At 50.2% G+C, this 24,756-nt stretch overlaps 10 protein-coding genes across 10 annotated transcripts; 2 read left to right on the top strand and 8 right to left on the bottom strand.

Annotated features, from left to right (window-relative positions):
* Positions 1-206: 206 nt before the first annotated feature.
* N7468_002408 (uncharacterized protein) lies at positions 207-4,589 on the top strand (the record flags this gene model as incomplete). Its single annotated transcript, XM_058471705.1, has 7 exons — positions 207-287; positions 381-569; positions 641-1,524; positions 1,590-2,902; positions 2,956-3,371; positions 3,521-3,671; positions 3,808-4,589. The coding sequence occupies 7 exons, from the start codon at positions 207-209 to the stop codon at positions 4,587-4,589; spliced, it is 3,816 nt and encodes a 1,271-aa protein (XP_058334846.1).
* A 519-nt stretch (positions 4,590-5,108) lies between these two features.
* N7468_002407 (uncharacterized protein) lies at positions 5,109-5,948 on the bottom strand (the record flags this gene model as incomplete). The annotated part of the gene is made up of 1 exon (XM_058471704.1): positions 5,109-5,948. The coding sequence occupies one exon, from the start codon at positions 5,946-5,948 to the stop codon at positions 5,109-5,111; it is 840 nt and encodes a 279-aa protein (XP_058334845.1).
* A 766-nt stretch (positions 5,949-6,714) lies between these two features.
* On the bottom strand, positions 6,715-8,772 carry N7468_002406 (lysophospholipid acyltransferase family protein; the record flags this gene model as incomplete). Its single annotated transcript, XM_058471703.1, has 1 exon — positions 6,715-8,772. One exon carries the CDS (start codon positions 8,770-8,772, stop codon positions 6,715-6,717), a length of 2,058 nt encoding a protein of 685 aa, XP_058334844.1.
* Positions 8,773-9,504: 732 nt separating this feature from the next.
* N7468_002405 (uncharacterized protein) lies at positions 9,505-9,985 on the bottom strand (the record flags this gene model as incomplete). Its single annotated transcript, XM_058471702.1, has 2 exons — positions 9,505-9,915; positions 9,971-9,985. The coding sequence occupies 2 exons, from the start codon at positions 9,983-9,985 to the stop codon at positions 9,505-9,507; spliced, it is 426 nt and encodes a 141-aa protein (XP_058334843.1).
* Positions 9,986-10,895: 910 nt separating this feature from the next.
* Positions 10,896-11,490, bottom strand: N7468_002404 (uncharacterized protein; the record flags this gene model as incomplete). Its single annotated transcript, XM_058471701.1, has 2 exons — positions 10,896-11,347; positions 11,412-11,490. The coding sequence occupies 2 exons, from the start codon at positions 11,488-11,490 to the stop codon at positions 10,896-10,898; spliced, it is 531 nt and encodes a 176-aa protein (XP_058334842.1).
* A 660-nt stretch (positions 11,491-12,150) lies between these two features.
* On the bottom strand, positions 12,151-13,656 carry N7468_002403 (ERG4/ERG24 ergosterol biosynthesis protein; the record flags this gene model as incomplete). Its single annotated transcript, XM_058471700.1, has 1 exon — positions 12,151-13,656. One exon carries the CDS (start codon positions 13,654-13,656, stop codon positions 12,151-12,153), a length of 1,506 nt encoding a protein of 501 aa, XP_058334841.1.
* A 505-nt stretch (positions 13,657-14,161) lies between these two features.
* On the top strand, positions 14,162-16,561 carry N7468_002402 (OPT family oligopeptide transporter; the record flags this gene model as incomplete). The annotated part of the gene is made up of 1 exon (XM_058471699.1): positions 14,162-16,561. One exon carries the CDS (start codon positions 14,162-14,164, stop codon positions 16,559-16,561), a length of 2,400 nt encoding a protein of 799 aa, XP_058334840.1.
* Positions 16,562-17,240: 679 nt separating this feature from the next.
* Positions 17,241-19,462, bottom strand: N7468_002401 (SH3 domain protein; the record flags this gene model as incomplete). Its single annotated transcript, XM_058471698.1, has 3 exons — positions 17,241-17,891; positions 17,955-18,661; positions 18,712-19,462. The coding sequence occupies 3 exons, from the start codon at positions 19,460-19,462 to the stop codon at positions 17,241-17,243; spliced, it is 2,109 nt and encodes a 702-aa protein (XP_058334839.1).
* Positions 19,463-21,226: 1,764 nt separating this feature from the next.
* N7468_002400 (uncharacterized protein) lies at positions 21,227-22,309 on the bottom strand (the record flags this gene model as incomplete). The annotated part of the gene is made up of 4 exons (XM_058471697.1): positions 21,227-21,367; positions 21,520-21,975; positions 22,018-22,071; positions 22,139-22,309. Coding segments are annotated over 4 exons (822 nt in total), but the record flags the coding sequence as incomplete, so codon positions are not given.
* An 878-nt stretch (positions 22,310-23,187) lies between these two features.
* N7468_002399 (putative cell division protein kinase (Ctk1)) lies at positions 23,188-24,600 on the bottom strand (the record flags this gene model as incomplete). Its single annotated transcript, XM_058471696.1, has 5 exons — positions 23,188-23,237; positions 23,290-23,446; positions 23,503-24,336; positions 24,391-24,493; positions 24,545-24,600. 5 exons carry the CDS (start codon positions 24,598-24,600, stop codon positions 23,188-23,190), a joined length of 1,200 nt encoding a protein of 399 aa, XP_058334837.1.
* Positions 24,601-24,756: the final 156 nt, after the last annotated feature.

The raw sequence follows: 24,756 nt of genomic DNA, 5'->3' as shown, positions 1-24,756 counted from the left end.
TCCGTCATCGCACTGAGTGGAGCCAAGCGTAATTGACCGCCCGCTGAATCTCCCCATACGCAGGTAATCACCCAACCCAGCTGACCCTTAGAATCACGGCTCTCGCTGGAATTGCTCTTGCATGCGACTCGTCTCTTTTACATTCTTGAAGTCGGCAATGTTGTAGCGTGACAGCGAGCGCAGACTAGTCGCTTCCATCCGTCTCTATGCGAGCGGTACTGCCAGGGAGACCCCCAGCGAAGCTCCAGTCGTTCAGCACCACGCTGTGGGATGGGCTTCGCGTCATAGTAAGGCCCACCTATTGAAGAAGGCTACGATGCAGCTTTCATTTATTTAATTGTCCCCTCGGACGCTAACTCGCGCTCGCGCATCCGTAACAGGCATACATCTCCGGCCACGCGCTTGTCATCCTCGGCGGTCCGCAAACCCTCCTTCAAACCATCTATGTCGACGACACCGATAAGCTCGAGGCGGTAGCCTTCGATGAGGCATCTGGGAGGATCGCTGTGTCTGGCGGACCGGATGTTTTTATCTACGAGCCGTGGGGTGTCCGGGTGGAGACATTGAAGGTACGTGTTGGCATTACCAATGACCAGTGGATGAAACCTGGAGTTGTGATATTGACGAACAATCTTACTAGTGGTCTCTTGTGCACACATTTCGCGCCGACGATGACGACAACGGGCCGATTCGAACACTGTCTTGGGGAGCTGGCGACGAACTACTGGTGGGCAACTCACACCTAGCTCTTTGGGCACTTGAGAGCGAGCCTAAGATCGTTTGGCAAAGAAAACTCGGCACTCCAGTAATCTTTGCTGAATTCTCTCCCGATGCTGCCCTGGTGGTAACAGTAGGACAATATGATCGCTTGGCCAAGATTTGGAGACGGCTTGCATTTGGCACGAACGAAGTGCGATTCGAAGTCTCTTATCTGCCTCACCCGAATATAGTGACTGGCATACATTGGCGGCTACCTCATCACCGGGAACAGTCTATGGATAACGTTCTTTACACTTTATGTGCCGACAACAAAATTCGAGTGTGGGCAGCAACAGACCACCATGCCCTATCGCCACTGCAATTATGGGTTGATATTGACATGGAGGCATCGTTGCAGCCAAGGGATGCTTCAGGTCTCAATAGAGGCTCACAACGACGCTATGGATTTATTCTGGATAGTCGCGATTTCTGCGCCGCGACAGAGCGCGCTGTGGAGCGTAACTCGGGGAATAAAGAAAACCATGCCTTGGAACATCTCATTGAAGTTGCCAACAAAAGCCCCGAAATCTGCATGGTCACCGATAGTCAAGGTCACATTTCCGCCTGGGCCCTCGAAGACATTGGATCCAAGACCAAGACCAGCTTGAGCTTGTTCAATATTCTTCACGTGGAAGGGCTAGACTTTGGTTTCATGCCCGGTTTAGAGCCCGAAGAGGACTATGCGCGGATAAGCACTTTCCAAAGCAGTACATCAGACGACAAAATTAGCGTTGTCGTGCATCATTTTGACGGTCGTATCGAATGGTATGACTCGAAGGTCGATGTCCTCTTTGATCCCGCACATAGAGCGAGGCGGGTGTTGCCCAGAGCCTCATGGTCAGGACACACTGCCCTGTGAAAAAAATTGTCAGAAATGCCACTGGCCACACCCTTGTCTCACGAACGAATGAGAATACAGCCATGATATGGAAACAAAAGAGGCGAGAGAGCGGATCGATGCTCATACACAAAAGCACGTTAAGATCAGAGGAACACATTCATCGAACGTGTGTCATTGAAAACTGCACTTTCCTTGTCAATCTCCATCATGACGGGGTATCACTGTGGGATTACAGCTCCTACCATGCCAGAAAACTTGCATCCTTGCCTTTCAGTCTATCAAGCAAGCCGCTGTGCGTGCTGCCTCTCCCAACTCCTGATGGAAGTCCTGGGTTGGCATATGTGGCCACCATTGCGGCCGACATGCATGGCATCGCGTGGGAACTCGAATGGCAAACCCACGGGGGTGACTGTCAAATCCGCAAGTTCTGCGAGTTTGACATGGGGTTGAGAGAGGACTTGGCGTATATCCTGCCTGTGGATCCGGCGGGTCCAAAGGCAAAGCACTCTGGATCATTCGATGCCTTCTCACCCGACATCGCGCTCTCCTACACGTTGAGTGGCATCGTGAGAACCTGGACCGCCAAGGTTGATCGCAAAAGCAACAGCGTTGAATGGCTGCTGAAATCAACAGTCGACACTGGAATTGAAAATCCCTCTTTAGCGAGCGGTAGTACAATTCGCAAAGCCGCTCTGATTGACGCAAGTCGGACTCACCTAACTATTTGGGATATTAACAATGCCCAGTTGGAGTTTGAAGAACAGTTTGCACCGCATGACATCATTCGAGATCTCGACTGGACCTCTACTCCAGATATGCAGTCTATCCTTGCGGTAGGATTTCCTCATAAAGTGATTCTTTTGTCGCAGCTTCGTTACGACTATTTGGACGCCCAGCCTTCCTGGACGCAAATACGAGAAATCTGGATCCGAGATCTCACTCCTCACCCTATCGGTGACTCTTGCTGGCTTACCCATGGTAACCTAGTAATTGGCGCGGGTAATCAACTATTCGTTTATGACAAGGATATCGACGTCTCAGACCACCTTGTGTCAGAACTTCGCATTCCATCCCGTGGGCAATCATTTGTGGATTTATTCGACGTCGTGAGTCGCTTGAACGGACCGCTGCCCGCTTTCCATCCCCAATTCTTAGCCCAATGCATTCTTGCTGGGAAGTCCAACCTGGTTCACTCGATCTTGTTGAATCTTCATCACAAGTTGAAGTTCTATACTGAAGGAGATGAATTGGACGGACTCTTGGAAATGCCTCTCGAACACTTTTACGAAGACAAAGACGTAAGTCGCAACATCATAAATCATGATATGCTTTACTCAAATAATATTAGACAAAAGAGATGCTGTCATCCCACGTTGACGGTGTAGACGACGAATCTTTCGTGGTCGATGAAAATATTGCAGCAAATCTCAACGAGAATCTGGCGCGTATCGCACTACCTCAATTATCCAGTCATGAACAGTTTCACCTGGTTGATACCATTGAGTGTGTTGCGACTGTTGAGAAACATCGGCGTTCCATGGACGATAATGCTGCTCGATATTTTCTGTTCTTCCGACAGCACATGCTTCGTAGAAGTCAAGGCATGGCCAACAAAGAAACTGTGTCGTGGCGAGAAATTGTTTGGGCTTACCACAGCGGCAGCCAAGACATTCTCACGGATCTTGTTTCCAGGCAATTCAGTGGGAAGATGACATGGAAGGCTGCTCGAGAAAGTGGCTTATTCATGTGGTTGGCAGATACGGTGGCGCTGGTATGCGCATCCCTTTTTTCTCTTCCTTTTCGACCGGACTGACCTATCTTTAGAAAACTCAACTCGAGTCTGTGGCTCGGAGCGAATACACCAAGACCGAAGAAAGGAATCCGATCGATTGTACTCTTTACTATATTGCCCTCGGAAAGAAGAACATCCTCCAAGGACTTTGGCGTATTGCCCACTGGAATCGCGAGCAAAAGCCCACTCAAAAGTTGCTTGCAAATGATTTCAAGGAGGCACGGTGGCGCACTGCGGCACTCAAGAATGCCTATGCTCTTCTTGGGAAGCGACGGTTCGGTAAGTCTTTTCATGCTGTCCCTTGCGAGGCGAGGCACACACTTCGACGTCGACTAATGATGAATAGAATATGCCGCATCATTTTTCCTTCTGGCGGATCATCTTCGTGATGCTGCAAATGTGATTGCAAACCAAGTGGGTGATATCCAGCTTGCCATCGCCATCACCCGAGTGTATGAAGGGGACAACGGGCCTGTTCTTCGGGGGCTGCTTGAAGAGAGGATCTTGCCTCAAGCTGCCACTGACGGGAATCGATGGATGGCATCCTGGGCATTTTGGATGCTTGGACGACGTGATATGGCAGTGCGGGCACTTATTGTACGTTCACTCCTTCTAGGATTACCCAAATCTGTACTAACTAACTCCAAGTCACCTATCGAATCTCTCCTTCTACAAAACCCCACCTCTCCAGGTACTCCAGGACGAGTCACCCTACAATCCAAGTCCTATCTATCCAATGATCCGGCACTCGTAGCTCTCTATCGCCAATTGCGCGAAAAGACCCTACAGACTCTTAAAGGTGCTTCCCAAATCCGACCGGGCGAGGAGTGGGAATTTGTTCTCCGCAACGCACGATTATATGACCGTATGGGCTGTGACCTCCTTGCTTTAGATCTGGTGCGACGATGGGAGTTCCTAGCTAGTCCTTTCACACAAGCCCTGCAAACACACCCTGCAGGTCAGCTGCATGAGAATGGTGTGGATTACCGGAAGTTGCTTCGTCGGCGCAGCAGTCTTGTCGTCGCTGACATGCCAATCCGCCTTGCCAGCTCCGAGTCTGAAAACGAGAAGACCGGAACAGCATATGGTGCTGATGGCAGCTATGAGCCTAAGCAGCAAGCCGAGAAATCGAAACCGCCCCCAACGATGTTCCATGAGCCGGATGCTAATTCGCTGCTGGATAGTTTCGGATTCTAATGCGGGTCTGAATGATTTTGGTCAAACACTACATGCATCATAAAGCGATCAAGCAATGCTCCATGCATTCTACATACATACGCTGTGCAGTGAAAATAAAACAATGCGGTGCGACAGCTTTAAGTTGGAGGCTTATGACGACTGTCACTACTGATAGGCCAAATACTCCAGTAGTTGTAAGAAATCTCGATCTTGTGCTGGTCCCAGTGGGCCTGCACTGACGGAGTCGTAATTTATCGCCCACATGCCGGGCCATATTATAATAAATGCTGGATTACTGTAAGTCGGATATATTAGCCGTACAAAATGAATTACCTATTGGGGAGGCATTTGTGACTACACAATCCTTGTCAAGTAATCAGGCCAAGCAGACGTACATATTCTGGAATCCCAAATCGAGATAAGGAGTTGAAAAGTATCGGGTATATCAATTTGAAATATTCACATCCTTGCTATGCTAATCATTCGTAAACCATAAGAGCGCTCGAAAATGAAGAAAATGAAAACAGTCAACACAGACTAGTACAATCGGGTTGGACGGTTTCGCAGAACAGAAAGCTTTCGACGAGAAATAGTGTGGTTACCAGGAGCGGTACCATTGTTGTGTAGCTTCGTCCCATTAATGAGGCTAGTGAAGTTGGGCTTCCCAGAGACAATATTCAGGCCGTGCTTGCGGTGCGCAATCTCCTCCATGATCTTCGCGACAACCTGGCTGCTCTCAAGATGGCCCTCATTTTCCACGCGCTCTTCCTGGTGAGGCTCGCGCTCAGAGCTCAAAGTTTGAGCTAGGTGCCATGAATTGGCGTTGGAGCCGGGAGTTTGTACATTACTTCCTTGCTGAGTGCCGTCGGCTTGGTCTGGGCGTGGCGTATCGATAGGTTGGTTGTCGAAGGATTTGGGCTCGGATGACGCGCTGTCGGAGCAAACGAGCTTGACCCAGACATTGCTGTAAGTGGCAAACGAGCGCATGGAGCACTCGCTCACCTCGACGCCGTGTTGCAATTTCTTGGTGATCAGCGGGTCATCGAAGCAATCGGGTACTTCGTGAAGAGTGATGTTGCAGTCTTGCCTGGGGCCGAAACCTGGTGGGAACGGGTGTCCGGTTTGCGGGGAGATTAGCTCGCCGTCGATAGAAACGGCTTGAACCAGGTTGTACTCGTTTGGTGGAACGGCGAAGTTTGTGCATTTGCCAATTGGGATGTCTTTCGAAGGGGAGGTTTCGCGAAAGTTCTCATACGCGCTCATGTCCCCGAAGGTGTCACCTGGGCAGTTTGGATAGAAGTGTGTCCATATCCGTGCAGAGAAACCAGCCTGGATGGGAGTTGAAAGGAGAAGAAGGGTTGCAAGGGTGGAACGCATGTTGCCAAATTTGAATAGGAATTGGTCTTGAGATCTGGAAGTAGTGATCTACCTGACCGGAGAATTGAAGGATGTTTGATGAGAGAATCACCGTAAGCGGGTTGAACATGTTTTATAGATCGAGCAATCATTCCTTTAGGTGGGAATTACGGTTATTCAGATGGCAGGTTAACAGCTGGAATGGCGATGACAGATGCTGAGACGCGGCTGGCACCACTGATGGAGGCTTCTTCTTGGTTCGGATGACTTTTTCGTCATACCTGGTGGCGGGCAACGTCAAAGGTTCATGGCTGGGTACCAGTAGGAATCGAGATGGAGCATTCCTTTCCTGATGTGGTCTGTATATTGCCGATCTAATACTATCTGGCGGTAGTGATTGCTCGATAGGGCATTCCAAAGGACTTGGCACATTCCTGAGGATGGCAATTCCACCTCTCACAGGGCTTGAAGGAGCATGGGAGTTGTCGCACAGAGGTCAGAGCGCTAAAGATACTATTCGGAGGTCTTCTGGAAAAGTTGACTTCCCTGAACTTTATTGGTCGACTGTCCCTAGCAGCCAGGGTTGGGTATTGGATAGGGGTTCCTAGTAGCTTGACTGTAGCTGATAATGACCAGGATTCATGAGATTATTTCGAAGGTCCAATAAATCTCAATCGAAGAGCAAGAACAGCTACTGTAGAGTATGTACCAAGGATTGCACACGCGATAATATCGTGAAGATCCAGTCGGGTATCTCTTTGACAAAGCGTTAGTCGAATGAAAGGAATCACTTGCTCTTTTTATCATCTGCCTCAATTGTCGGGTTATACCGCAAAATAGATTCGCCAGTCTCGTACCCATTGAAAGTGTTCGAACGTCGTCCTCTGCGCTTGAACTGGAGCTTTTGGATTTTACGATCCACGTCTTCAAGATCACCCGCGGAATTGATCGAGCTTAGAGGTTTGATAGTAGGGTCAGTGGAGGTGTCATCCAAGCGGCCGCGACTGCTTTCTCGGCTTTCAGGTTCACTAGGTGGCATTTCCTTGAGTCGCGACTGGTAGGCATCTGGTTTGTAGGTGTCCGATGGAATTTCAGCATCCATATCCGGCAGGATGCCAAATCCAAGATCGTTAATAGTTTCTGTCACTCTTTCCGAAAGAGCCTCCCGGTGTGCTTGCAAGTTGTTCAGGGACGATGATGACAGTGGATTTAAGGCGACAAGAAGCGGACGAAGTGATTTGACAATATCCATCCCTACTTCACCAAATCGGAGTGCTGCATAGCTGACGAAAATCATGAAGAGATAGAATGAGATAGCAAAGATCCACAATGGCAGGACGTCAGGGACGTAGGTCCTTGCAACCATCCACCAAGGGACGGACTGCGAGTAGTAGCCATCTCGGCGATTGTAGTGGAGCCAAGTAGTCACAACGACCGTATAATAAGCGTAGAGAGTTGGCGCAAGTCCCATGGACACAAGAATTTTCCAGGTGCTCATCACATCATGACCCTGAAGTTTGACAGCTGAACTTGCGAGAGCTCGTCTCCTCTTCCGCTCGGATATCACTTTTGAAGTCACAAAGACAGGCCAGAAAAGCAACACACCGGGAAGTGTGCCAATACTGAGCAAGGCGAGCTTTACCAACCGGTAGAGCAGAATAATGAGGGTGAGGGCCCAGGGCTTTTCCTCGAAATTGCCCCATTCCACCTGATGGTCTTTAATCCCGAGGGAGTCGAGGCGCGCATTGTAATCCTTCACAGCTCTCTTGAGGCTTTGAATCCGAGGATCATCGCGATGCTTGGAGTAACCTTTCAGAAGTCTCCGGTTGAATTCGATAACTAATGGAAGTGGAATCTTCTTGCTGATGGGATTATATAGCTTGCGGGTAGATTGAACCAAAATGAGGGTTTCATGATCAGGACTGATTTGGGTTACGGACTCAAGACCCTCGTAGATCGTTTCGAGCAGGGAGCCTACAGCGTTGCGTTTACTAGTGCCTCCAGCCTTGAAGGCCTCGACTTGATCGGGATGCACGTGGATGGGGCGACCAAATTCGATCACCGCACGGGAGCGGAATTTGTGCGCATGGAAATAGTTCATACCGCAGGGAACAATAGATAAAGCACAGTGGGGGTCCTCGGCTAAGGCACCCAACGACATCAAGGCTGCGCCAGCTTTCAGCGGCAATAGATTTGAGCGGTCGTGGCTACCACCTTCGGGGAAGATACCAATGCAACCGCCGTTTAAGAGCTCCTGATAAACCGAAGCAAACATTCGGCTTTGGTCGACATGAGGAGCAATTTTGAAAGTAGTGCCTTTGTGCCCGGGGTCGTCCGCTGGAGGAGTTGAGAAGGCCTTCTTGAGCCTTAATGAGGTTGGGCCAAGAATCTCCTCGATGGGAGCTGTTTGGGGCCCATCGGGGCCTTTGATGGTGATTGGCCCGCCCACTGTGAACTCCGGCTGCGTGAAGTCAGTATCCACGCCGTGGACGAGGAGAGGGTCATTCTCCGGTTCAGGTAAGTATATCCTGCCCTTGCCGGGCTTCGCTAAATCCATTGATCGGACCACTGGTAGAGCCCCCATGCATGATGCTAGCGTCCCGATGTAAGGTTCATCCATGGACTTTTGGGCGATCAGGAAGGAAACGCGTCGCTTAGCCTGTGACTTGAGCAGACGCATCAAGATGGCTGAATCGACGAACTGATTCGCATGAGGGGCGGCTACGATCAGCACGGCGCCCTTCTCGGGGATGCGCCATGCTCCGCGGGGATAAATCTCGCGGAAAAAGAGGTCCAACGCCCAAGTGAAGAGCCACAGAACGAGGTCGTACAGCCAAGGGATCATGCGTCGGTTTGACGCGTCCGATCGGCCCATGATCACCGAGTGGAGATCCGCGATGGAAAGCTGATCAAATATTCAGAGGGCACGTTGGGAAAACCGTTTGAGGGTATTTTTAGGGGTGGCGGGAGAGAGAGGAAATGCGGTGGCGGAAACTTGAAAGGATTCAAGTGTGGCGCGGTACAACAAACGTAACACCACCACCCCAATCCGGGAACCTTGGAGGCCGTATACCAGCTCTTGTTATCTTAATGCAATAGAAAATTGATTCATTTTCCTTGGTAGTTTTGACATAGCCCAACATATCTCGAAGCTCGTCTATGATAATTCTGCTGCTAGGAGATGATCCCGAAACCTGATTCTTGAAATTCATATGCCCACGTAAACAACGGGCTTGCTTAAAAAACCCAACATGTATCCAAACAATGCAAGCACATTCAGGACACATTCCAGTTGATAATTATCAGGATCATGTGACTGGGGCTCAGTGCCACGCTATCAGTAGTCTAAAACCTGCTGAGCGAGTAAATAAGTGCGCAAGTTACCCATGCTTTACTATGTACGGAGATCTATCCGCATATAATCAAACCCTAGGGAATGGATTTTCTTAGATTAAAATTGGAATACAGGATGAGGTAAAACAAGTTGTAAGAATCATGTATCCATACTAGAACAAGGCCAAGATCGGGTTTGTCAATAGGCTTGGCTTTGATGCGACCCAGGCAGTCTGCATGCTTTTTAGGGACCTCCAGCACCCCCGGGGAAACCGAAGCAATCAAGCTTGAAGGAAACAAAGCCAGGGTCCAAAGAATCGGGCAGGCAAACGCCCTCGACAACAGGCTTTCCATCGAAGGGCACGAACGACCAGGGTTCGCCAGAGCAATCATCAGAGTTCCAAATAGTAACACCGGAGCAGAGGAGAGCATCCTTGGTGTCGATGAAAGCCTTGAAAGCATAGTTGTTGATGCTCCAGTCGCGGTCGACGGTTGTCTTGTCGCACGTCAAGGGGGTCGCAGTCACATCAGCCTTGAACTTAGGCTCGCCGTGAACAGAGAAGCCAATTTCACACTGTTCCCACGACTGGAACTCGAGGCTGGCAACAGGGAAGGCAGCCTGGGCGCCAAGTGCGAACATGGCCGCAGCGAGAGTCTGCAGTATGATTAGTATTGGATGCGCCCTACGGTATGGTAGGTAGAGTTCTTACAGTAGCGAAGTGCATGCTGATGATGATTGAACGGTTTCCTGCGGGGGTGCAAGTGTTCGGCTAGGGCCCGGAGTGTCGATCGTGTCGTAGGTTGTCGTAGGGTGTCGATGTCTTTCAGAAAACTTCTCACCCACAGGGGCATCCTGTGGGATTTAAATAAGCTCATAAAAACGTCTAAACACGCGACTTTCACTTCAATAAACATTCGAGTTGTTCTCATCCAGTAAGAGAAGAGTTCGGAGCTGAATGGAATGCAGGAACACATCCTCGAGTGACCGCGGAGTACGCAAAGCAGGAGATTAGATATACTTTGGGGAATGGAATGCGTCGATCTTGGTAGAGGCAATCATTTTGGGGAATCCATTTGCTGATCGCTTAGGGAATGGCCCTGTGTGGTGCTGAATCAAGGGTTGGCGGAGGCTCAAGGACACATCCCTAACAAGGTCAACGTCGTACTGGACATACCCAGGGAATTCTTTCTAAGCTAATACAAAAGCCTGAACTTGACGGAGACCTTGAATCTAGATTAAATGAGACTACAGGGCTGAAATATATTGAAGGCTCTATCTTTTCACTACCTCTATCACCCGAAATATTACGTTATTCCGGGCACAGCCATTGGAAATTCAGCACGTCGATTTGTTTTAACTCTTTATTAGGTCTTATTATGATCACTGCCTTTATTGTTAAAGGGCTTAAAAAGAAGTCACTTTACTCGGCAGTGAGGGCGAACAGTCAATGCCAGTCGGCAGCTACTAAGGAAAAAGCTAGAGGTGCCAGCAGTATTCAATTCCTAAAGCTGAGGAAAGGGGAGGGGGCAAAAAAAAATAACAAAAACCCAACAACATAAGGATCCTCCCCCCAACTGCCGGCTTCCTCTACTTCCCTCTCACAGGGTTGACCCCCGCTCTTGGCTCCACTCCCCTCAATCCTCCTCGTCCTCTTCTTTCGCGCCTCCTATTGACTTGATGAAGCCGAAGAAGGTCCGTGGCTCGGCGGAGTTACCAACGAGGCCACGCTGGCTTATCCATTGATAAGCCTTCTGGCCGTCTACGTGGTAGAACTTGCCCGCGCGGTCATCAACCACAGTGATTCTGACACTGTGGCTAGGCTCATAGTCACGGCGAGAAAATATCTCACCGAACGTGGCCGGGTGGCATTGGAGACCGCGCGAGGACGTGACCAGGATAACCTCACAACCTTGCTCGCGGCCTTCTTCGACAAGCTCTTTCAGAGAGCGCAGATATTCGGAGTCACGAGGCAGGCTGTCGTGACTGTCGGCTTCGATCTTTAAGGTGCGATAGGGGCGAGTGGAAATGACCCCAAACTTGATTCGGTGTAGGTCCATCAGGCATTCGGCATGCTCAGGATCCTTGGCTGGGGCGTATTAGCCTTGGTTCTTCATCGGAGTAGCTTTGAGTATTCGGGGAATAGCAAGTACTGAGGAAGCAAACGATAGGCGACTCGACGCCAAGTTCGGACTGCCATGAGTCCATGGTCACAAGTTTCATGAACGCCATGATCGACAGTAAGGCTTGTTGAAAAGATGCTGGACAGCAAAGTTGATTGAAAAGATGCTGGCGAGCAGGTGCGATTGCAGGAGAACGTAAAAGGAAAGGAGGAGGAAGAAGAAGAAGAAGAAGAACTAGAAGAGGAAAACAAAAAGAAGAGGGTGTCCTGGAGGAGCGTCGAGGTCGTGATGATGTCGACGCTGAGGAGTTTCAAACAGAAGTTTCAAACAGACCGTCGAGGTCGTGATGATGTCGACGCCGAGAGATTTCAGACAGACCGCGCGCATACAGAATCCAGATTTGGGACTCAACTTCTCGATAGCATCAAGGAAATGACATCCACCCTAGCTGTCGCGATAGGGATGCAATTGAGCTGTATTCGGTATCAAAAACAGACGTATCAACCCAGCAGGGGAACATGATGCACATTGAACATAGAAAAGGCACATGTATCACGCAACTGTACAAGTAGGGCTTAGAGCAATTATACTAAGGATGGGGTTGAAGATTATTGCAATGTACCATAATAACACTTAAAGTAAAAATGGATGTCGTAGGAGGTAAAGTTCCTATAACCACATCCCACTGGATATGGAATTGTTTCGAATTTCCAAGATCTTCATGAGATAGAATCCCGCCCATCATTAAATTATGTACTGTCATGATATGTTAGCAGGACCACTGCGTCTTCAAGCCCTTACGGTAACTCACTGGAATAAAGAGATAGGGAACCTGTTTCTCATATTCGGCCCATGCAGCACCATACTTATATCGACATTTGTTGATATCTCGCATGGTTCTATGAACGATCATGATACTGAAGAATACCGGATAGAACCAGGGGAATGGACTGTCAAAGCCCGTGATCAGGGCCCAGGAGAATGCAAAGAACATGTCACAGGTGTAGTGGACCTTGCGTGCGAGCCCATACCATCCGTCTACAAGAATAGTATCCCCTTTTTCAGAAACAATGGTCTTCGGGTTGTGGACCTCTTGCCAAGGTAGCTGAGGAAAAGTCTTGCGTTTTACCCAAGTGCCACGTTCCATCATGCGAAAGGAGTTCTTGTGACAATTAGCAGTATCCCAGACCCAGTACACAAACAAGTAGGACAGGAAAAATGCTGCCAGCGCGTATTTGTTCCATGCGTACTCAGAGGGATGGTGATTCGCGAGATATAAAGTGCAGTGGCAGTATGACATAGGCACACCAGCCAGGTTCCAGAAGGTGAGCATGAAGCCAAGCTTTTCCTGGTACATGTCCCATGTCGTTGTGATAAGATGCTCTGCCTTGGAACATGCATTCGCATAGGAGTAATGTGCCATGACCAGAAAAAGCACTTCGCCAGAGACGTAGCCATACTGTTCATACTGACGAGCAGCTGCTGCACAGCTGAGACCAAATAGAATGAACCATGGAATACGAACTTCGTAGAACATTTTGAGATCGAGAACCCCAAATAAACGCGGGTTCAACTCTGCACCCATAAAGAAATCGTAGATAGGGTATCCAGTTATGCGATGCTGGGCGCCTCGAGCAAACGCCGAAATGTAGGTTAAAAAGCTCACAATGAATCCTGAAAGGATGGAAACCGACAGCAATGGCCCAAATTCATCCAAGAATGTGTAAATGGGGAATATGCCAGTGCCATGCAGCACAGCCATGACAAAAATTGTGAAGTAGAAACTCGTATAAGCAGAGCAGTGGTATTTCAACTGCTTGCCTCCCAGATGCGCAAGCGGTTTGCCGTAGCACGTAATCCCAGGCATGAATATATAGCAGGCAGCTTCGAAGATGTAGTACGTCCAGCAGATGCGCCAGGCTCTGGCATGAGGAAATGCACCCGTATAGACCAGCGTTACCAAGTGGCTTCCAAAGGCAGACCATGTCTGACCAGGTTCTGGCAGCGGAAGTTTGCCGTCGTAATATGTCGCACCGATCCACATATAGAACATGAGTAATGGAAAACCGATCATAAGAGCTAAGCATCCAAGAGATCCACCAAACTCGAAATGTCCAGAGTAGTCGACCTTGGGATCCATGCCTTCTCTCCAACCACCAGTGACATGTTCTGTTGCAAATGAAATGATGTCTTCCTCAAGAGGCTGATCCCTAGGATTGGACTTGGGTTTAGGCCCTTGCCCTTTTCGGGCTCTCGGTTCTGCACTGGTAGCCATATTAACGGACGAAACAAATGCTGGATATTCAGACGGAACCAAAGGGACCTAGCGGGTTTAAATAGACCGATAGACCGCACAGAATATTTTACCCCTGAAAATCAATAGTGTAGGGCGAGCAATCCCCTTCACAAGGTAAATCCGGCCTGTCTACATGATGACTTCCCTTTCAGGTTTAGACTCCGAATCCCAGCATCAACGAAATCCAGAACGGTGGGGCAAGATCGAGGCAATATGGGAGCTGCCAAGATCATTTGGTCTTAAGCGACCAAGATCCACGAGAACCTGTGCTCCAACTGGAACTCATATAGTGCTGACCAATGAACGCCCTGGAAGCCCTGGAAGCCCTGGAAGACCTGAAGACGCAGAACTGCTCTCCAAAATAATGGATGTTATCGTCATGTGATCTCAACTTATCTTATCATTAATCATCCGGGAGTCATCAGCAGCCTCCCGGACGGTCGAAATATCTCGTTTGCCCATCCTACATGCTTCCATAGGGCCGATGAATTACCAGACCATCAGCATGGCAGACGATGCCTCTGATCCAGTAAACCGGATGACGGGCAGGCCCCTGGAAGACCTGCCCGAGGACTCACAAGCTGACGCTGCCATCCCCTCACGAGCATCGTCCACCTCCGCACAGAGCTTCACACCCCGCTCCCTCGCCGTCGGCCTCGTTATTGGTGCATTGATCACATTTTCCAACACATATTTCGGGCTTCAAACAGGATGGATCAGTACGATGGCTATGCCATCAGCCTTGATTGGCTTCTCGGTCTTCAAGGTTCTGACGAAGTACCTGTCGTTTCCGTTCACGCCGATCGAAAATGTTCTGATCCAAACTGTCGCCGGAGCCGTTGGGACCATGCCTCTTGGGTGTGGCTTTGTGGGTGTGATTCCCGCCCTTGAATTTCTTTTGAAAGACGGCGAGGATGGGCCGTCAGGTAATGGCGGAGCCGGCGAGGGGGGCCCTTTGAAGCTAAGCTTCTGGAAATTAGTCATATGGAGTCTTGGGGTTTGTTTGTTTGGCGTTGTCTTTGCGGTTCCGCTGCGAAAAGAAGTCATTGTTCGAGAGAAGTTACGTTTTCCTAGTGGAACTGCTTCTGCCCTTATGCTTCGGGTTCTCCACGGTGCCGGGAAAGATGAAAAGACGCGAATCGAAGACCAACACAGCCAGCAAAGCCTTGGAATCGGCAATCCGAATGCCGCCGAGCCAGAAGAATCGAGGGCTCTCGTTTTGAAAGATAACGAGGCAGAGGAACAAGCTATCCACAACCAGGACTGGCGCTCAAAAATGCGCCTGTTGATTGGTGCTTTCGTGGTCTCTGGTGTATACGTGAGTTATCCTCTTGCCTTTATTTTGGCATTTTTCCCTCTCCTTTTAACAAATACCCAACAGACAATTTTCTCATACTTTGTTCCACTTGTCCATGATATCCCGCTCCTCGGATTATACATGGCCAACAACTGGCTTTGGACTCTCAATCCGTCGCCGGCGTATATTGGCCAAGGAATTATCATGGGCCCTGAGACCTGCATGCACATGCTTTTCGGGGCGGTACTTGGCTGGGGAATCCTCTCTCCCCTAGCGAAGAGTCGTGGATGGGCACCAGGCCCTGTGGATAGCTGGGAAGATGGGAGTAAAGCCTGGATTGTCTGGGTATCTTTGGCAATAATGCTCGCTGATTCACTGGTCAGCCTTGGTTGGCTGGTCATCAAGCCCCTGGTGTTTCGGACTCCTCAATTCTTAGCTTTCCTTCGCTCCACGCAGTTCGGCCAGTGGATTGAATTGCGACTTCGTTCAAGATCCTCTGGACATTCCTATATCAACTACTCTGCACTAGACTCTAGCCGCCCGTCTACAGGCAATGAGGAATATGGCACCCGCGTCGCCGATGACGACGAAGATGCCCCGCCGTCCCAACTCATCTCAACCCGCACAGTCGTCATTCTACTACCATTAACACTCATTCTCAATGTCATATGTATGCACTATGTCTTCGGCGACATAGTGCCCCCGCAACTCTCTGTTCTGGCAACGCTCCTCGCAGTGCTACTATCTATAATGGGCGTCCGTGCCCTTGGCGAGACAGACCTCAACCCAGTTTCAGGCATCAGCAAACTAACCCAACTCCTCTTCTCCCTCGCCACGCCCGCCTCACGCTTTTCCCGGCGTACAGCGCTCGTCACAAACCTGCTTGCAGGCGCAGTCTCTGAGTCCGGCGCCCTACAGGCCGGCGACATGATGCAAGACCTGAAAACAGGACACCTTCTCGGCGCCAGCCCCAAGGCCCAATTCTACGGCCAGATGATCGGTAGCCTTGTTGGCGCTTTCTTGTCCACCGCTATCTACAAAACGTACGTCAGCGTCTACGACATCCCGGGTGACATGTTCCAGACTCCAACGGCTTACGTGTGGATATTCACTGCACGTCTTGTGACGGGTGAGGGTCTGCCTCCGATGGCATGGCAAGCATCTGTCCTAGCAGGCCTGATCTGGATGATCCTCACGGGGTTCCGGATCGCAGCTGCGTCACCCTCGTACGCGCAAGGCGGGAAAGCTCCTGCATGGCGAGCTTGGATCCCCGGTGGTATCGCGGTGGCCGTTGGCATCTTCAACGTTCCGTCTTTTACATTGGCCAGAGCTATCGGTGGTCTCATCGCGTGGTGGTGGGCCCGAAAGCACGCGGACTCCAACAGGCCTGCTTCTGGGGGCGGCGACGCAAACTCCGCAAGTGGTCACATAGACCAGGCTTCCTCGACGTCACCCGGACCGGCAGCAGAGAAGGCAGATGCTGCTTCTTCGACTGTAGTCGTCTTAGCCTCGGGGCTTATTCTCGGCGAGGGGATCTTGAGTATTGTTAACTTGCTCCTTGCGAGTGGAAAGGTGCCTCATCTATAGAGATACATATCTTCCCAGTAAATTTCGGGTTAAAGAGGACTCATGTAAGAACCTCTATCAAAATAAATGAGCATGAATCATTATGAAACACTGTGTTTTCTCCCTTTTTTTTCTAGGCGTGCTCGGGGAGCCTTGTTAGATCATGACGAGCACAAAGAGTACTAGTATTCACTCGTATTTTATCCAATCGGAATTTGGGGAATGCGTTGGCTTTGGTATTGAATAGTTATCTAGTTAAACGACCTAGGATTATGATCCGAGTTTTTAACACAAAGAGCAAAGGTATCTTCAGAATCTTGCCGAGTCATGGAAGTTAAATATTCACCGCTTGCATGTCAACGAAGTAGATAGGAGTAATCCTCCATTCGAAGGTGAAAGCAATGGAGAGTAAATCGGAAAGGGAAAGTGCAAACCACCGGCGTCTAAAGAAATAGATCGAGACGCGCCGTAAACAGCCAGCTCTAGAAGAAGCCAAATACAGAAAGTAACATGCGTTTAGCAAAAGCAGTGTACATAGTATGTGAAAAGCAAGATAAAAAAAAAGAAACTTAGTCCGTCACAGACGTAGGAATCTCGAGGCGTACTAGGCCAGTTTTCATCAAGCGGAGCGTTGGCGAGATATAGTGCATGTTTCACAGACTCAGCTCAGAAAGAGGGTTTTGTGATCATTGTCTGCAAGTTATGGGGACGAAGAACACACGGGCTTCCTGTGGATCTGGGAGCCGGGAGAACTAGGCTCGCCGCTGGGGATAGCCGGTAGCTGGGTCGTAGGGGCTGGGGCTGGGGGGGATGAGGCCAGAGGACTTGAGACAGAGGGAGCGGCAGCACCAACGTTTGGTGGTGACATGTTTCCGCCGCTGTTGCTACGCTGGCGTTGTGCCGCTGGCACCGCCGGCCGTTGGATACTAGGTTGGCTCATTGGACCAGGGCTCATGGATCGAGGCACTGGACGCACCCCGGGGCCTGGGGACATAGATCGAGTACCAGGAGACATTGCGCGCGGGCCTGGAGACATTGCGCGCGGGCCAGGGGACATTGCACGTGGGCCAGGGGACATAGATCGGGGAACAGGGAAACCACCAGCAGGGGACATAGAACGACCACTGGGAGGATAGCGTGGTGGTCCGGCAGGGGATCTAGGACGTGCATCTTGAGGATAGAACCGGCCAGGAGGTAGACCGGACGGAATCCGTCCTCGAGGGGGCATGGGTCCGCGAGGGCCAGCACCGGGCCCAGGGGGAGGTCGCTGGCGCGGCTTCACAGGGTGTGCCGAAAGACAGGATCGAGGGGCCACCCCTTGCTGCGTACGGTCGAGGCGTGTGCAAAGAGCCTATAAAGCGACTGGTCAGCATATGACTTGTGAAGGAATGAAATAATATAAGGAGCCACTTACCCATCCATCATCGTACTCGTGAAGCATGCGGACTAAGCTACCGGCACGCAGTTCCAGTTCGTCTTCCATTGATGGATTGAAGTCCATTTGCACACGGTGGACGTTCAGAGGATTTGGAGCGGGAACGGAAGCACCGGTAGCACCGGTAGCACCGCCGCCCATACCAGCAACTCCAGGTACAGCGACAGATTCGCCAGCAGCACTGACAGGGCTCGGTGAAGGGTGACCTGGGGGAGCTGTCATAGATTCAGCCGACGTAGGACGGCCTCTCTCGCCCTTCTCGCTCTTGTTGGATTCCTTGCGTGTTACGGCAGCAGCTCCCACTGCACCAGCTGCAACAGCCCCGGCGGCTCCAGCGGCAGTGGCTGCCGTGGGGATGTCGGAAGGTGCAAAATCGGAAACAATGATGGGCGCGTCATCTGATGGGCTCACATCACCATGGAATGGGTTCTCAGGGTCATTGAACGGGTTTGTGCCGCTACCAGCAGATTTTGGCGGACTTGGTGGCGATGAATCACCAGTGAGATTTCGAGAGGCAACCGCTGTTGATCCAACAGCAGCACCGGTACCGGCAGTAGCGGCAGCAGCAGGAGCGTCGAAAGCCGAGTTGCCGAAGCCAGGAATCATCAACTGGGTAACAGGGCGTACATTGGCAAGCTGAGGGGCAACCGAAGGGGCCTGCTTGGAAATTGGCGGAGGGGGAGGTCCTGAGGAGCGGTGGTCTTCTCATCGAAAGGCTCGTCGAGATCCTGGCTACGCTTCTTCTTGCGCCAGATGAAAAAAATCAGACCTGCAATCAAACCAACACCCAGGATGACACCAATCGCCACCCCAGCCTTAGCTCCCGAGGTGAGTCCAGACGATTGAGAGCTGATAGTGGTGGATGAGGCGGCAGATGAGTCTGCGGAGGTTGAGCCTGTGACAGCTAGGTTACTGGCATCACGGGAGCTATCGGCTGTTGGGGTAGCTGACGTGACAAACGAAGTTCGAGTGGCCGCGTTCTGAGTCCCTTGAGGCTCGGTGGTGATGCTTTCATGGGTCTCGGTTTGAGTGGTCTGAGTTGCCCTTGCCTCAGTAGCTGCGATCTTGGTTTTGGTAGGCTGCTCGTCCTTCTTGGTTTCGGTAGGCTGCTCGTCCTTGGTCTCTGTGTCCGCCTGTGCCTTTTCGGTCGTCTGAGGCTCCTGGTGCTCTGTTTTCTCCGCCTGAGTTGTCTTGGGCTCCTCTGTGGGTTTCTCCTCGGAGGCAGTTTTGGTGACGCCGACCGGAGGACCAACGCCTACATTGTTAGCAGCGGCAGTCTTTGGCTGGGCATCACCGTTGCCGCCGTTGTTGTTATTGTTGTTGATACCACCCGTCAGATATCCTCCAATTTCTCCTGTGAAATCCGGTAGGAGGGTTTTGTAGACAATGACCACCCCATTGTCGTCACCCCCGCCATCCCGCACTTCCAAACGTGCCTCCAGAGCCTCCAGGGTTTCGTGGGTATGATGTCCGTGCCCGTGGACCATGATGCTCCAGAGTTATCAGGTTCACAGGCAGTGAAAATCATCAAAGATCGAGATAGTTCAACACTGAAGATCGGGCGCCAAGGCTCGAATTCCAACGCGCGACTCGCTGGGGGAATCGCGCAGCTAGATATTCCACACGCGGTGTGGAATGTGGATGGAAAGAATGGACAACTGGAGATCGTAGCACTGCCGACGCTCCAGTCAAAAAAAAAAAAGTTAACGAAAGGAAAGGACAACGACGTCCAGGTCGTAAGAGCGAAAGTGAAGTGAAGAAGTGAAGGGTGCTGCGCAAACACAGTATACAGGAAATGAGAAGGCCCCCATTCAGGGTCTTGGACCCCGGCTACCTTGGCAGTACGAGAGGGACGATGGTGATCTAACTCGATACAGTGAAGATCAGTGGATGAGGGAGACTGCCATTGGCCCACTGGATCGGTTCCTGGAAAAGGAACCTTGGGTTCTACCGGGTCTCGATTCTCCCCTCGATGTAGACATTCTACTCCGTAGCCCCTGATTCTCTCCTACAGAGTACATTACTATGGTCGCTGAAGATTTTCCAAGGCTCCCAGTCCAAATGCATCATGACCTCAGGCACTGAAAATTCCCCCCCACAACGTGGGAAGGGCTTTTTTGATCCTACATGGCCCTGCGGGGGCACAGACTCCCGCCGGTGTGGTTGGGCTGTTTCATCCTCGGCCCCGCGCACTCTCTAATTGAACGGTGGATGCAGGTGCAATTTCCGGGCCTGCCGGTTTGCACACCACGAGTCACGAGTAAATCAAAATCACATAGCGTCTACTTTATGAACCTAAGTCCTGTTGGATACCTAGTTATACATAACATCTTTCCTATCCCAAGTTGGGCTTTCCTATCTTAGCTGCCGCCGCTTTTATGAGGGCGCTCAGAGTCGGACTGAGTTAATTTCAGTCCGGGCTCTAGAGCTCACTGAGCTGCTCAGTCCCATCACGTGATGGTCAGTGAGGTCCACTACCGAGGTCCCTCAGTCTGTATCCTTGTGCATAGCCTAACCCAGAATCATCGCCTTTGATTTTATTCTATTTAACGAAGCTAAGAGCAAGTCAAAAACGTATACGGCGGGCCATCCTAGACAAGTACATCACAACTCACTCCATCCAATGACGGATAACGTCAGAATATATCTTCTTGGTCCTAGATACTCTTTTATCCTTTTCACAGATAGCAGCCTCTTCTATATGAACGCCAAAAATATAGCTGCTCTTTGCCAGTTACTTGGCAGTCTTATCTTATTGAAGAAGGTCTTTTGACCCATGACTGGAAAGATCCCAACAAAATGCCAGAACGAATGAATGAAAGTAGAGATTACAATAAACGACAAAGAAAATCTGTGCTGTCAGTCAAAATGAAGGAACATAGCTGCATTTCATACTTCACGACTTAAATACAGATCTTAGTATCCGATAAGAGCAGAACACCTTTTTCTAGATGAGTACATGGCGGGCGACCTAGGCCCACCATTTTTGCGTCATCGTGCCCCTGTCAGTCATCATCTGAGGGAAAAGAGCTCGGAGGATCGAGCACCTCAAAAAGTACAGGCACAATGAAAATTGAGGTCTATCAAAAAATAGGTCGGAAGATAAACAGAACTGTGGAGCAAAGCGCTCCTTTGGGTATAGGCTGAGCGTCGACTGGGTGCGAAATAGATGACTATGATGAATATCCGAGTAATGGCTCAGTAGTCACAATGTTATTTCATGCTAGCAAACGTTTTTCTTGACTATAGAATCACCTTTCGTTAATCTTCAGCGGGGCTCCACTGTCTGCAAGGATCCGTTCTAATTCATATCCAATCGCCAAACCGTTACCTGCCGCTTCAGCCTCGCGGAACCCCGGAGCATAACGGTCCACATCGTCGCGCCGATCGTTCTCAAAGATTTCCACAAAAAGGGCGCTGCATATCGACCCTAAAATTTGTTAATATTATCTACTAATATAGGACTAACATCACTTACGGCTTCTCTTCCAATATCACCTCCGGATCATTATCTTCGAGTCTCGTTCTCCATATATTCGAGCACCTCACCCAGCGGATCCGAATTAGCATGAACCGCAAGAAAGAAAAGTGGGAACTCATCCATAAACATCTGAGCCCGCCAAGCCCTTTCTGGCCTTCCATTGTTCTGATATTGAACCCAAAGACAGAGTCCTGTCTCAAGAGTATAGTCATCAATAATCAATTTAGGAAAGCAGTCCGAGAACAGCAGAGTTCCTTTAACCGTCATACATACATCCAGGAAATCGGGCCGGGCGAGACTCTGTCGGAATTTAAATATGTCGAGAATATTTCCTTGGTTATCTTCCAGAGGATAGTACATTGACGTTGTCGTAGTCATATATTCTTGATCACCCATCCATCCGAATAACGTAATAAGACACTTCGCAAGTAGGGCTTGTATCTCAGGTGTCCATTTTGTGAGACAGATATGAACGTCGTCCAATTTGTGGACTAACCCTGTAAGACATGCATCCTGATACTTTTAGACTTATATCGAGAATAAGAAGGGGGTAAATCTTACATCATTAGGATCTTCGAATTTACGCTCATCGTCTGGTGCTCGGAATTCATAGCTCTATCTTGATGTTGATTATTGAGAGAAAATCCAGGACCATCTGACCACTTTAGGATTTTAAATTTACATCGCGGAATTCCTGATCTGCTGTTGCCCATCGCTCAATCAAAGTTCGTCTCTGTTCCTCTGCCGCGACATTTTCGACATCTTCGACATCTTGGACATCAATCCACTGTTCACGGAGAAAGAATCTCCATGAACGAGAGGCGGCGGCTACGTCGTCCACTTGTTCCTCATTTCTGCGAAGGAATGAGGGGGATACCACCAGGCCAGTGTTTGTTCCACTTTGTTAAGGTCACAGGGCCCATTGTGAGGGAACTACCAGATTTGGATGGCACCAGTTGACCAGGCGAGATAATGGTATTCGATGGATGCCACAGTAGGGCTCCGGTCTGAACAAAGACTAAAGCTTACTCTTATCTAAACAGGTAGCCGCTTTTATATGGGGGCTCGCCAGGGATTCGGTCTCGGTTTGGGTTCTAGCCCTAATTCGACCAATAGGATGTTAGGCCGTCCTTTGGCCCCGCTTCACCATTGTCGAATAGGCCCAGCTTCGGCTTAAAGGATCTTGATATATCCTCAAGGGCGCTTTCAATACTGATTCGATGGTGTTTCGCCATCGAATCCCATTGCTTCTTGACACCCATAATGGGTGATGAGGAGGTGAATGTGAGAAGGAAGTGGGAAATGGGACAGGGCCATTTAATTGGGTTCTAATATTAGTGGTCAGGTGATAGTATTGGTGGTTGCTAACTTGAATCACGTCCACGCGTGCAGCGGGATGGAAAATCTGTTACATAGGGTTCGCTACCATCCTGGCCCTATACAAATCTAGGGAGTCAGAGTGGATTTATCATAAATCTTTATTAGCTTGCTTTGATTATTCAGATCAGGAACAAGTTCCTGGATGATGCGGATGGCGTGATAGTGATCCATGAGGTTTGTATGGAGTATGATCAGTGTATGGAGCATGATCATTCGTCCTTCCCTGCGTACAATTACCCGGGCATACCAGTAGGGGGTGCAGGCATGCAATGCCAGGAGATTGTGAGGTACGCCCGAACTCCCCAAATCGTCGAAGTGGGGCCAAGCCCGATGAAAATTTCCTGTGGCTGGCTAGACATGCTCCGATATTAAAGTGCGGAGAAGTAGGGATGTCGGAGGGCCTAGAAAGGAGATTAGAAAGCCGTGGAGCAGCTACTTCTCGCGGTTACTTACCTCCTCCGCAGAGAGCCTCTGACTGGCCTCGTAACGAATCAACCGACGGACTAGATCTCGGGCATTGGAGGACGCCCCTGGCATTATAGCCCCCCCACGCCTGTGCTGGGAAGGGGTGAAATTCCACCTTTCCCCAATCAGGTAGCACATGGACTCCCTGCAGTCTCGTCAGCGACATTATTAACTTGTCGTCCCACGTGTAGAAGAACTCACGGGCCAAGTATGCTCGTTGGGTGTCCCTAGTGTTTGGAATATTGACTGGATGAGTGATAGATCGCTCCCGACAGGCCCAGAGTCAAAAAGAGCCCGATGGCCAACGCTAGTGGCCTCTGCCACCACGCACCCGGCGGCCCAAAGATCTAAGGATGTTCCGTAACCAGTGTACCCGAATAGAATCTCGGGAGGTCGGTAGCAAGTAGTGCCCACATCTGTGATCTTGGAATCCGAGGGCTCACACCCTGGGTCTCCTTCTTTCCATGAAATGCCAAAATCGGCTACATAGGCCGGCCCATCTGGAGAATCCAGCAGGATATTTGATGGCTTAATATCGCGATGAATGATGCCTAGTTTATGACAGTGGGCGAGACCAGAGAAGAGATCCCGGAGTACTGAGCGGGTTTGGTTAGCAGTTATCGCATCACGTCGAAGCAGACGCTCCAAGTCATATCTTAGGAACGGGAAGACCAAGACGATTCGGCCTCCTTCCAACTTGAAGGTTTCGATCAAACGAATCACATGATCCCCAGATGCCTCCTTCAATAGGCGAACTTCACGTAGGCCATCGTGAGGGGCCATCATCATGTGGGGGGTCATAATCTTTACAGCACGCAAAGAGCCATCGTCGGCTTTGGTCCTGTAAATACGCGAATGTAATCCATCGAAATGATGAAAGCAGGATAAGTAAGGTCCAATTTTTTCGCCTACCGGGTCGGAAGAGACATCTGGGTCTCGAAACTCGTCATCATGTTGGACGTCTATATCCTTGGCCCCGCCCGCGGCTGATTCGGCAGCATCGATGGCTTTCTGACATGTTTGATCATATTCATCCTAAAAGTGGTAAAAGTTCGTAAATGGCCGTGGACTCACCAAGGGTGTACTGACCTTCGTCTTTGCTTGACTGTAGGCTTCACTTTCAAGCTGCCTGGCCTTATTTTGAGCTTCTGTATATGCAGCTGATGATGCTGTTTGCTGGAAGGCCGTGGTACTTGAAAGAAATATTAGCATAGAGCAATGACATGGGATCAATCAAACTTACAGAGACTGAATGGCGCGAAGCCTGTCAGTGAAGCCCAGGCTCTTCTGCCAGTCCATTGCACAGGGGTTGCCTCAATTTTCAAGCTTGGATGATCCTCCATGAGTTTGGGACCATGTGGAGTCCCGGAGCCGCAGGAAGCAATGACATAGAGGTCAGGTGACCTTCTTACTGCGAGAGAACCGAATGCGTCTCTCAGCTGCAATGGTGATTGG

Source organism: Penicillium chermesinum (genome assembly GCF_028974085.1).
Source record: "Penicillium chermesinum strain IBT 19713 chromosome Unknown utg000002l:1.0-5270490.0:1.0-5274688.0, whole genome shotgun sequence".
Classification (NCBI taxonomy): Eukaryota; Fungi; Ascomycota; class Eurotiomycetes; order Eurotiales; family Aspergillaceae; genus Penicillium; species Penicillium chermesinum.
Note: the sequence above shows the minus strand (reverse complement) of the source record. Positions and strands in the feature narration are given on the sequence as shown.